Raw genomic sequence first — 12,608 nt, 5'->3', positions numbered from 1 at the left:
CAAATATGACCTCAGACACTTAATAATTGCCTAGCTATGTGACCTTGGGCAAGTCACTTTTTTTTTTGGTTCCATGGTATACTTTAATCTCAGTTGAATGTAAAGAGAGAGAAATCACATTCTTAAGGAAGTATGAGATAGCAAAATTACATAATAAGATAATGGGTTTTTTCCCCCTAAATTGAAGGTAATAGTCTTTGGACTTTGTTCAAAGTCCACAATTCTTTCTCTGGAGATAGTATTCTCCATTGAAGATACCCCAAAACTGTCCCTGGTTGTTGCACTGATGGAATGAGCAGGTCCATCAAGGTTGAACATCACCCCCATGTTGCTGTTAGGGTGTACAATGTTTTTCTGGTTCTGATCATCTCACTCAGAATCAGTTCATGCAAATCCTTCCAGGCTTCCCAGAATTCCCATCCCTCCTGGTTTCTAATAGAATAATAGTGCTCCATGACATACATATACCACAGTTTACTAAGCCATTACACAATTGAAGGACATTCACTCAATTTCCAATTCTTTGCCACCACAAACAGGGCTGCTATGAATATTTTTGTACAAGTGATGTTTTTACCCTTTTTCATCATCTCTTCAGGGTATAGACCCAGTAGTGGCATTGTTGGATCAAAGGGTATGCACATTTTTGTTGCCCTTTGGGCATAATTCCAAATTGTTCTCCAGAAAGGTTGGATGAGTTCACAGCTCTACCAAAAATGTATTAGTGTCCCAGATTTCCCAAATTCCTTCCAACACTGATCATTGTCATTTCTGGTCATATTGGCCAGTCTAAGAGATGAGAGGTGGTATCTCAGAGATGCTTTAATATGCATTTCTTGGCGTTGTTTTTTTTTTTTTGCTTGTTTGTTTTTTTAGGTTTTTGCAAGGCAAATGGCGTTAAGTGGCTTGCCCAAGGCCACACAGCTAGGTAATTATTAAGTGTCTGAGACTGGATTTGAACCCAGGTACTCCTGACCCCAAGGCCGGTGCTTTATGCACTATGCCACCTAGCCACCCCTGCATTTCTTTAATAAGTAATGATTTGGAACAATTTTTCATATGACTAGGGATTGCTTTGATTTCCTCAGCTGTAAATTGCCTTTGGGCAAGTAACCCCATTGCCTTAAATTAAAAAAAAAAAAGAAAAAAAGAAAAGGCACAAATGAGGATGGCTACAAGGTTTCAAGTCTCATTAACTACAAAAACTGATGGTACTACTAAAAGTAGTAGGCAAATGGAGGTCAGAGAACACACTGAGAAAATTAAGTTCCATTTTAGGCATGCTGAATTGATATGCTTAGCAGAATTTCTGGTAGAAATGTGTTAAAATAGGTAGTTGGGGTGAGAGCTGCAGTCTAAGGCTATAGACTTGTATCACTGTCAAAGGTGACTGATGATGTGGAGAAAATGAATGTAAAAGAGATAACATAGCAAAAAGAGTGGAGGACCAAAGATTAATAAACCTTAAGAAGGAAAAACTTATAAAGCAGACTGAGAAGGAACAGAACAGGAAGCAGGAGAACCAAGGTAATAGAGCATCATGGAAGGAAAAAGTTTCAAGGATGGGATGAAGGACAATGTGTTCAGTGTTACAATGAGATCAAGAATGAAAATAGAGAAAAAGTCACTAAATTTGGTAACTTTGGGGACAAAAACCATATGGCTAGTGATGAAAAATATTAACTATTCTATTATTTAAAGGAAATAAGAAGGAATTATAAAACAATATATATAACTAAGAATCATCAGTTTTATCTATTGTTGTTCAGTCAGTTTAGTACCACTTGTATTCATTCTCCCCTTAGAGATCAGACCTTCAGCCACCTATGAACTGCCATGATAGAATCGCCATCTTTTTTCTTCTTGCCTTCTCTCCTGTTTTTATTCTGCCCTTTTTTTTGTATCTTTCTTTTGTAATCTTTTCCATCTTGTTTTTTTTCTCAGTATTTCTTCATCACTTAATCACCTTCATCATCCTACTTTCTGGACATCACCCCCTTTATGCCACTGGATAATACAGTTTCCAGTTTCCATGACCATCATGCTATGGTCTAGACATTATATCTATTTTCAATACCTCTTTCACAGTACTGTCATACTTATTTTTTTTTAGATTTTTCTTTTAGGGCAAATGGGGTTAAGTGGCTTGCCCAAGGCCACACAGCTAGGTAATTATTAAGTGTCTGAGGTTGGATTTGAACCCAGGTACTCCTGACTCCAGGGCCAGCACTCTATCCACTGCGCCACCTAGAGGCCCACTGTCATACTTATTTACATTTTTTTTTTCGGTTTTTGCAAGGCAAATGGTGTTAAGTGGCTTGCCCAAGGCCGCCCAGCTAGGTAATTATTAAGTGTCTGAGACCAGATTTGAACCCAGGTACTCCTGACTCCAGGGCCGGTGCACCACCTAGCCGCCCCCTTATTTACAATTTTTAAGGTACCTTGTTTAAATTTGTTTTATTTTTAAAATATTTAATACCTATTTGTATGGCAATATCATGAGCTTTGATGATATGCTTTGTCTAAATATAATCATTTTGAGGTACTTTGTCCAAGTTGATACATCATTATCCCCCTTGGGAAAGTATAGCCCTCTTGGGCTATAATGACATACTGCTTTCAGGAGCTCCAAAATCTCCTTTGGGGATTTTGATTTAGTATATGCTTTAAGCTGTTTCACAAAGCATCCATATTTCTTCCTTGGTGAGCTCCTTGCTGAATAAGCAAACTTAGGCTAAGCATCCTTCTCTTCAGATGGGGCAAAAAAATGCCATTGAGACAATAAATTCCATAATTTATGATTACTGCAAAAGTCCGTTTCCCTTAAGTATAGCATATCTATATAAAAGTTAAATCTAAATCCTAAAGTAGAAAAGGGATTTTTAACACAAACACATGGATTCAACTGAGGGCATAATAAATTTGAAATGGAATTTTAAAGAGAACAAATTGCCTTCAACATTTTCACCAAGGCAAATATGTATAACTCATATTAAGAGATTTATAGAAAATGTAACAGTTTATATGGTTGAATAAGGCCTATAGGCACCAGATTACTACCTCTACCCTAACAAAAATAAAATCCCAAAAGCAGAACAGAGTTCAATTTCTCTACTCTTCTGAGTTATTTTAATTAGTAAGGGATTGTACCACACAGTTAAACAAAAAGATCATCTTATTTGGAGTCAAAGGACCTGAGTTCAAATTCCTCCCATAACTAATTCCTAAATGATCTTGGGGCAAGTCATTGCATTTCTCTAGGTCTTATTTCTTCATTTTAAAACTAAGAGTGCTAGAAGACTTTTTTTTTTCTTTTCGGTTTTTGCAAGGCAATGTGGTTAAGTGACTTGCCCCAGGTCACACAGCTAGGTAATTATTTATGTGTCTGAGGCTGAATTTGAACTTAGGTCCTCCTGACTTCAGGGCTGGTGTTCTATCCACTGCACCACCTAGCTATCCCCTAGAAGATTTCTAAGGTCTATTTTAGTTCTAAAGCTAAATTAGATACAGTTGGTGGTACAGTGTTTAGAGCACTGGGTCTAGAGTGAGGGAGACTTAAGCTTATATAGCTGCTTGTTATGTGTCCCTGGATAAGTCACAATCCCTGTTTGACTTGGTTTCTTTGTCTAGAAAACAAGTAGCAACCACCTCCCAAGAGAAGCAAATCAGAAAATATTTGCAATGTGTTTAGCAAGAGAGCATTGTACAAAGCAGGCACAACATAAATACTTTCCCCTCCTCTTCTTCTAAATCAATGACTCAATGAAGCCAGTGATTTATTCAAAAGGAAGTTCATAATCCTACTTTGTCAAGTGATGGGAAACTAATTATAACTTCTTTGGATAAAGTATATTGTTCATGTTTGACAAAAAATTTGCTATGAGCAGTCACATTTGTTGTAACACATTAAATTATGAACAAAAGTATTCAAATAAATATTAAATCTTATAAATTAAAAATATTGTCTAGTTCTTTTCATAAAAAACAGAACAAGTTATTTTTCTATATTTACCTTTTGTTGGACTTAGGTTCTGATCTATAAATCCTTTGAGTTCTCCATTTGTAGAAGTTAGACCAACCTAAAGAAATTGTTAAAAAAAATTCTATTGAAAAAAGGATAAATAAAAGTATCCAAATACCTTAAAAACCACTTCATATCTTTCATCAGATTGATGCATACCACTACAAACTATTAATGCTATTATTTATTGAGAAAGGAATTAAAAAAGGTAAATTATATCAATTGTGGGTATAAGATGATCATTCACAACCATAAGAAATAATGTAATCATTTATGTATAATTATGAACAATGTGGAAGAAAAAGTAAATGTAATTTTATGAACTCTGCTCTCAATCAACAGAATTGCTAATAGTTCCTTCAGTGGGAACCTTGTAAAATCAAGGAGACACAAATCTGCCTATAAATACTAAAACTTTGCCATCATGAATTCACTTGAGTTTTTGCTTTTCCTTCTCTCTTATGGGAAAAAATTCTCTTTAGTTGATCAGTATGTTATGCTACCATGCAGCAAATAAACATTAAAATGCTTAGGGGTAAGATATTTTCTATCTATTGTCACCTTTGGGGAATCTTCTTAATACTTAAAGGAATATTCAAAGGACACATCCTACAACAGAGCTAAATATTAAGAGAATAGTCAAAACAGTCAAAAGTGATCATATTTTATTAAAAGAGCAAAATAATAAATTATATAATCATAACAATGAATGTTAATAGTTTTACTAAAGCTTTACAACTGTACCAAAGTTTATTAATATTAATTGGGCATATTTACATTAGATCCGACACTAAAATTTTTTCAGTTAACTTATACCTATACTGGAAAAAAGGAACTCTATTGCAGTTAATTTAAAATAGGAGATAATATAAGTACACATATATATTTGAAATGTGTTCTGGAACATATATTTAAATATAGTTGTAATATTCCAGGAATTCACAAAAAATTAAATAAACCAATGAAGCCCTAATTTAAAGATACAACTAAGAAGAATGGAGACTATTTCTCTATTCTATCCCAAACTCCATTATTGTTCCCTGACCCTTACTCAATTGCTGGGCATGTAAAAAAAACCCATCATAATAAAATTGGTTTTTATACCTTGTGGGTTCACATGTTCCTGTAATAAAGAGGTAAAATAATTAAAATCTTTGTTTCAAAAGAGTTTTCTCTAACTACTTGGATGCTGAAGCAAATAGTGCCAAAGGGAACAACAATGGAACAAGGTTAAAAGGTTTAAAGAATTTCTGACAGGAAAATGATCAATATTGGAGAGGCTGTGGGGAAAGTGGGACACTAATACACTGTCGATGGAATTTTTAATTGATCAAATCATTCTGAAGAGTGAGTTGGAACTCTTCCCAAAGGGCAAACTGTACATCCAGCAATACCACTACTAGCTTTGTATCCAAAAGAGATGATAAAAATGGGAAAAGGACCCACATGTGAAAAGACATTTTCTAGCAGCAGATTTTTTTTTGTGGGTGGAAAAAAATTAGAAATTGAGAGGATACCCTTCAGTTGAGGAATGGCATATTTGCAAGCAGTGGTTTATACACACACACACACACACATACACACACACACACACACACACACACACACACACACACACACACACATAAAATGGAGCTCTATTTTGCAATAAGAAGTGATGAACAGGCAAATTTCAGAAAAACCTAGGAATATTTGTATGAATTGAGGAAAATTAAATGAGCAGAACCAAGAGAACAGCATACAGAGTAACAGCAACATTGTATGATAATCAACTATGTTGACTTAGTTCTTCTCAGCAATATAATGATCCAAGACAATTACAAGGACTTTTGATGGAAAATGCCATCCCCATCCAGAGAAAGAACTAAAGGACACAATGCAGATTTGAAGCATCCTATTTTCCCCTTTTTTTAATGTGTGAGTTTTTCCCCCCTTGTGGTCTGTTTCTTCATTCACAACCATGATTTTTTTTTTTAGGTTTTTTTTTTTGCAAGGCAAATGGGGTTAAGTGGCTTGCCCAAGGCCACACAGCTAGGTAATTATTAAGTGTCTGAGACCAGATTTGAACCCAGGTACTCCTGACTCCAGGGCCAGTGCTTTATCCACTACACCACCTAGCCGCCCCCCACAACCATGATTAATATGGGAATATGTTTTACATGATAGGACATATGTAACTATATCAATGTTAACTGTTTAAGGAAGAAGAGAAGGGAGAGAGAAAAATTTGAAACTCAAAATTTTGTAAAAATGAATGTTAAAAATTATCTTTACATACAATTGGAAAAAATACTATTAAAAAGTACATCTGAGGAAAACTATCAATAAATAAGTTATACAATTTTGTCTACATTACTTCTCACTTTCTTCACTCATAAATCTATATTTGAAATCCTATAAAATAAACTATGCTAATCTAGCACAGAAGGATCAGAAATTAAGAACACCTTGCAGGACTAAATTGTGTCCAATAAGAAAGTATGTTTTCACATGCTAGAGATAATAAGAAAAAAAAATCTAATTTCAAAATAAAATTTTAATATTTCCTCGTAATTATTTGTATTTAAAGTACATTTGCAGAGATTGGGGAAATCATAGAAAAATTATTTTTTAAATGTATGAATTGAAACAGTTGATACTCTCTGTCCTTCTAATACAACATAGGATTTTTAAAGTAAATACTGAGGGTATTTCAATACATTATCAACCCAAAAGCACTAAAATGCTTTCTATGCACAATTAAATTTAATATACATTTATAAAGTACCTACTATGTGCAAAATGAGAGGCAGCATGGCCTATTGAACAGGGAGTTGCTCTCTGACTCAGGAAGGAAAATGTTCAAACCTTTCAACTGACACATAATGGTTGTAAAATTCTGATCAAACAGCTTAACCCAAAAGTATCCCAGGCTATTCTTAGCTATGATTTTTTGAGTAGTTGTGATTTTGCATTGGTAAAGCAGTTTCCTCACTGGGAGTTTCCTATATTAATGAAATCACAATCTATCCCTTCCCCTATCTCCCACAAAATAACCAAAGGGCAAGGTATTTTTCTAGAAACAAAGATAGAAAAGAAAAATGATACTGCAAGCCCTCAAGGAGTTTACTTCATATAAAAGGAAATATGATCTATATCCCGGTAAGTAGAATAAAAACTAGAGTATGAGAGGGGCAAAGAAGCAATGCAAATACAATGTTCAATGAAAATCAGAGGAAAGAGAGAATACATGAAGCTGGGAGAGATCAAGGATGGCTTAGAGGAGAAGGTGGCAGCATAACTCAAACAAGAGAAGGATTTTGATAGGAAGAGTTGAAGAAGAAATGTATTCCAAGCATAAAGAATGGCATGAGTGAATATGTTATTGTGGGAGAAAGAATGCTAGAGTTCAGGGAATAGTTAACAGTTTAATTTCACAAGATTAATGTGAAAAAATACTGGGAAGGTAAGTGTAGACCATTAATTGTCAGGATGAGTAGCTTGCATTATATTCTACAGATAACAGGAAACTACTAATGATTTTTTTTGGAGGAAATACAATATAGTCATATTTGGACTTTAGGACTTTATTCTGGTGGCTGGGTGAGGAATGAGTTAGAAGAAGAAAATGAAGGCATGGACACCAGCTACGAATCCATTACAATTATTTAGGCAATAGATAATAAAGGTCTGGACTTGGGAATGGAAGGGGGAAACAGAATTAACCAGATTCTATATGGGGAGGAAAGGAAAGGGAGGAGTCCAATCATACTCTGAAGTGATAAGCCTGGATGACCAGGAGCTTAGTGGCACCAGCAAAAAAAAAAAAAAAATAGGGAAGTAAGGAGAAGCGGCTTTTGAAGGCAGATAAAATTAGTTCAGTTTTTATTATTTTGAGTTTATGGTACTGGCAGGAAACCAAGGTAGTGATGTCCAATTATAGATCTGAGACCATAGCAATGGAAGTTACAGGGTTTTGTAGTATTTATTCTTATCTATTAAACCTATCTCTGTTGCTTTTAAATGATTTTCTTCATCAAGATGTAAGCTTGCAGCATACATAATCAAGATCTCTGCAAAAAAAGTCTTTTATTCATTCTTTTTACTAGTGTCATATGTAGGGACTCAAACATCCCACATTATTCAAATAACCCCCTCACCCTAATAAAAACTTCCTCTAGAATTTAAGATTCCATGCCTGACATTCTGAACAGTTGTTACAAAGAAATTCTCTGAGCTCCCCTACTATTTATATGATCACTCTTACAAGAAAGTTAAGAAGGAAAGAAAAATGCCATCTCTCTCTTCCTCCTCCAGAGTAAAAATGGAAAGACAAAGACTGCCTTGAATACAGACCCAATACAGAGTGACCACTGAGTAAAGTACCAGCCTACACCTTGTGTTTACACAAAAATGATCAACTGTAAAACCTCAACAAAACCACAGATTGAAATCAGAGGGTTTACAGTTGTATGGTTACTGTTAAACATCTGCTCTTTGAATGTTTGACTCTGCAGAGCTGAGAAACATATCACTCTGAAAAAAAGGCACAGTTGTTCACCTGCATCATTAAAGAACTGTCCAATGACATCTGAGAAGAAATAAAGATAATCACAAGTCAATATATGTACTGAAATTAGTCTTATACCTGGCGTACTCCAGTGGACTTGAACAATGAAATCTGTTTTTTTTTGTAATATAAAACAAAGTATACAAGCAATTTCCATAAAGATGTAAAACCAATACCAAAATCTATGCAGACGTGTGGCAGAGTGGGGAGTATTCTGGGTGGCAAAATGGGGAGTGCTGGGCACAGTGGGTAGAGAGTTGGGTGGCACAATGAAGAGCCTTTGGTGGCACAACAGGGAGTGCTAGGTGGCACAGTGGAGAGTATGTTGGGTGGCACAGTGAAGAGTGCTAGGTGTCACAGCAGGGAGTGTGCTGGCTGGCACAGTGGGCAGAGTGATGGTAGCCCAATGAAGAGAACAGGTTGGCACAGTAGGTAGATTTCTGGGTGGCACAATGGGTACAGTACTGTGCAGCATGATGGTAGAGTGCTGCGTGGCACAGTAGGAAGTGTGCTAGGTAGTAGCACAGTGGGTAGAGTACTGCATGGCACAGTGGGCAGAGTGCTAGGTGACATGGAAGGTAGTGTGCTGGGCTTTTATTGTGAACATATGTAGGTATACATGGTCACATTTTTATGTGTATTCATATATACTTGCACATAAGGTGGCAGCATAAGTCACACTCCTGATTCTCACTGACAAGGTGACTTTGGACAAGTAACTTCCCTGCTTGGAGACTTGGGATTTTTCATCAATAAAATGGGCACATGTACCCCTCCTTCCCTACCCCACACACTAGCTGGCCTGAAATGGGGGGGAGGAGGAAGAGAAGTCAGAATACGGGCTCAAATCCTGCCCTCACACTAAGGGATTTCAACATATCTATTGATTTTTCTCTCAAATTTGCTAACCATTCAGTTCCTCAACCTACTCATTTCCCATTATTTAATTTCCAACCCATTTAAGTCACACACACAAAGAAAGTCATACTCTTGATCTTGCCTTCACCCCCCAAATGACCATATCCATGTTTAAGAATACAGAAATTCCCTTATCTGGCATTAATACTCTACTGGCTTTTCACCTCTCCCTCCTCTGCCTTCCCTTAATTAAATAACCTTACACTTAATCTATAATACGACCTCCAACTCCTTGCCCCCTCAATTCTCTCCCAAGCCATCTCCGCTGCACTAGCCTTTCTCTCCTCTTCTCCCCATTTTGACTCCTAGACATCCTCTATTCTTGAATTTGTAGTCTCCTTATCATGCCAGCAAGTCTCAGCTTGGTGACTCCTAATTTTCATTGCTTTTGCTCCTACACATGTGCTGCTGAACAAAAAGGGGGAAAAAATCACGCAACCACAAACTTATGATACCTTCCTGATACCTGAGCCCTCACTGCTGTGAGGCAGTCCCTACTATATATCAACTAACTATCCTATTCCTTAAAAGCAGCTTTTCCAAACTCTTTCAGCCCTCCTAAAATCTCCCGTGGCTCTCCTCTACTCCCCATTCTATCAAGTAAGAACCTTCATGTTTTACAGAAAAAACAGAGGCCATTAGCTGTGAACTCCTCCCCTCTTTCATACCTCCTATTATTCGGGTGCCTTCAACCCCTTTCTCCTCCTTAACCCCTTTTTACACATGATGAAATGGCCTTAATTTTTTGTTGTTGTTGTTAGGTTTTTGCAAGGCAAATGGGGTTAAGTGGCTTGTCCAAGTTCATGCAGCTAGGTAATTATTAAGTGTCTGAGACCGGATTTGAACTCAGGTACTCCTGACTCCAGGGCCAATGCTTTATCCACTGTGCCACCTAGCCGCCCCAATGGCCTTAATTTCTTACCAAGGCTAAAATCTCAACTTGCTCATGTCATCTCATTCCATTTCATCTCTTCCAGCACATTATTCCTCTGACATACCAACTCTATCATTTATTTCCAATCTCTCCCTGTCTACTGGTTCCTTCCCTCCTGCCTAAAAAATGCTGACATCTCTCCCATCCTGAAAAAACCTTCACTTGATCCTTCCATCATCTCTATCATCACATTCTTTCCTTTGTAGCTAAACTCCTCAAAAATAGTCATCTACAACAGGTTTCTCTCTTCTCCCTCTCTTCCAAAGCCCTTACGATATGGTTGCCAAATCTTATCATGCCACCAAAATTGCTCTTTCCAACATTACTAATGATCTCTTAGTTGCCAAACCCAGTGGCCTTTTCTCAATCTTCATTTCCTTTCCTCTCTGAAGCCTTTGCCACAATTGATATCACTATCTCTTCCTTGATAACTCTCTTTTCTCTAGCTTTTCAGGACACCACTTTCTCCTGGTTTTCCTCCCACCTATATAACAACTTCTCTCTATTTTGCTAGATCCTCTTTGCTAAATTTCCCTTGTTCCCCACTCAAGGGAATCTATCTCCTATCTCTGCGCCTTTGTACTAGTTGAACCCCAGGCCTGGGGAGCATTCCCCTTACTTGGCCTCACAGAAACCCTTGTTTCCTTGAAGGTGTGGGTCAGGCACCATAGTCTGTATGTTTTTCTGAACCTCCCACTAATAGTACCCTTGCTCCCTATCTTATAACTTAAAAACTTAGTGTGTTTATGTCTATATGTCTGTCTATATAGATGTATATATAGTTATGTATATTTATGTTATATATGTTTCTGTGCAGATTTGTATTGAATATAAATTTCTTTTGAATTTTTGCCCTCACTCTTTCTATTTATATCCCAAGGGTCTAGCACAGGGCCTCTACCATTGCAGGCACCTAATCAATGCCTGTTGATTGAATGAATGAAGCACAGCTTTGGGTGAGTTATACAGGGAGAAATGAGCAACTGGGAACAACACACAACACAACTATCATGAATTTAGAAGGATTTTTGATTAGAATGTTTACTGTTTTCAACAGATATAAATAGGTTTGAATGAAGGGCGGGTTCTGGAGGAAAGATCATAAATTCTATTTTGGAATGCCATCTGTATCCTGAGAAAGAATTGTGGAATTTGAACAAAAACCAAAGACTTTCTACTTACCTTTAATTTAATTTAAAAAAAGCCTCATTATGAAAAAAATAAATGAATGAATGAATAAATAAATAAATAAATAAATAAGTGAATAAATTCTACTTTAGACATCTCTGGGGCATCCCAGTAAGACTGAAGCTCAAGGGAGATAGATCTGGACATCATCTGCATAAATATGACAATTAAACCTTCTGATTAGATCACCAAGACTTTTAAATATATAAAAAGTAAAGAGAGGAGGACCCAGGACAGAGCTTCACAGGAATATTTCAATGATAAGGGGATGAGTTATGGATGTTGAGCTATCAAAAGGGACTGAAGAGGAATGGTTAAGAATGGTAAAAGAAGAACTAGAAGAGAATTAGAGGTATGAAAATCTAGAAGAGAGAATATTCACAGAGGGAAAAAAGGGTAGTCAGAAGGGATTTAAAAAATAATCAAATTTATCAAATAACACTGAAAAGTCCTTTGACTTTTCCTTTTGGGTAGCCGGGTCATACCTTTGTTCCAAGGTCTTCATGGTGCCAGACACAACCCACGTGTTCAATAATGAGAGTTCAACCAGGAGAGATGTGTAACAGGTTTTATTAACAGGACACTACATGGCTACATCCCTACATCTCTACATCTCTAACTCACATAGTTGAGTAAGGGTATATATAAGCCTAGTCCCACTGTTATCAGCATTCCTCATCTTCAGGCACTGTGAAAGAGTAATGGGCATGCCACAAAAGGTGTGTATCTTGGCTTAAATAGGATGAGGATGAAAGGCAGAGAGATAAGGGCCAAAGCTCCTTCCTGAGAATCTTCAACAAGATAAGGATGAAAGGCAGAGAACAAACAGAGAAAAGGGCCAGAGCTCCTTCCTGGGTTCAGAGCACTCTGGTATGAACATTCCTGTTGTCCCCGGTCTCATGACTCTCAGGATGAACTCCTCATGGTCACATACTCTGTGTATTAACCCCTTACATAAAACATCTTTAGTATAAGTTGAGTGATGAAGTTGGAAGTCA

At 36.8% G+C, this 12,608-nt stretch overlaps 1 protein-coding gene across 5 annotated transcripts in view; it reads right to left on the bottom strand.

Annotated features, from left to right (window-relative positions):
• TFDP2 (transcription factor Dp-2) overlaps positions 1–12,608 on the bottom strand; it is a 190,471-nt gene that overhangs the window by 141,489 nt on the left and 36,374 nt on the right. For all 5 annotated transcript variants that reach the window (XM_074191165.1, XM_074191166.1, XM_074191169.1 and 2 more), the window contains exon 3: positions 4,013–4,079. In XM_074191165.1, the coding sequence (XP_074047266.1) occupies positions 4,013–4,079 (67 nt within the window). The remainder of the gene's footprint in view (positions 1–4,012; positions 4,080–12,608) is intronic.

The sequence above is a fragment of the Macrotis lagotis genome, chromosome 6 (assembly GCF_037893015.1).
Source record: "Macrotis lagotis isolate mMagLag1 chromosome 6, bilby.v1.9.chrom.fasta, whole genome shotgun sequence".
NCBI classification, from domain to species: Eukaryota; Metazoa; Chordata; class Mammalia; order Peramelemorphia; family Peramelidae; genus Macrotis; species Macrotis lagotis.
Note: the sequence above shows the minus strand (reverse complement) of the source record. Positions and strands in the feature narration are given on the sequence as shown.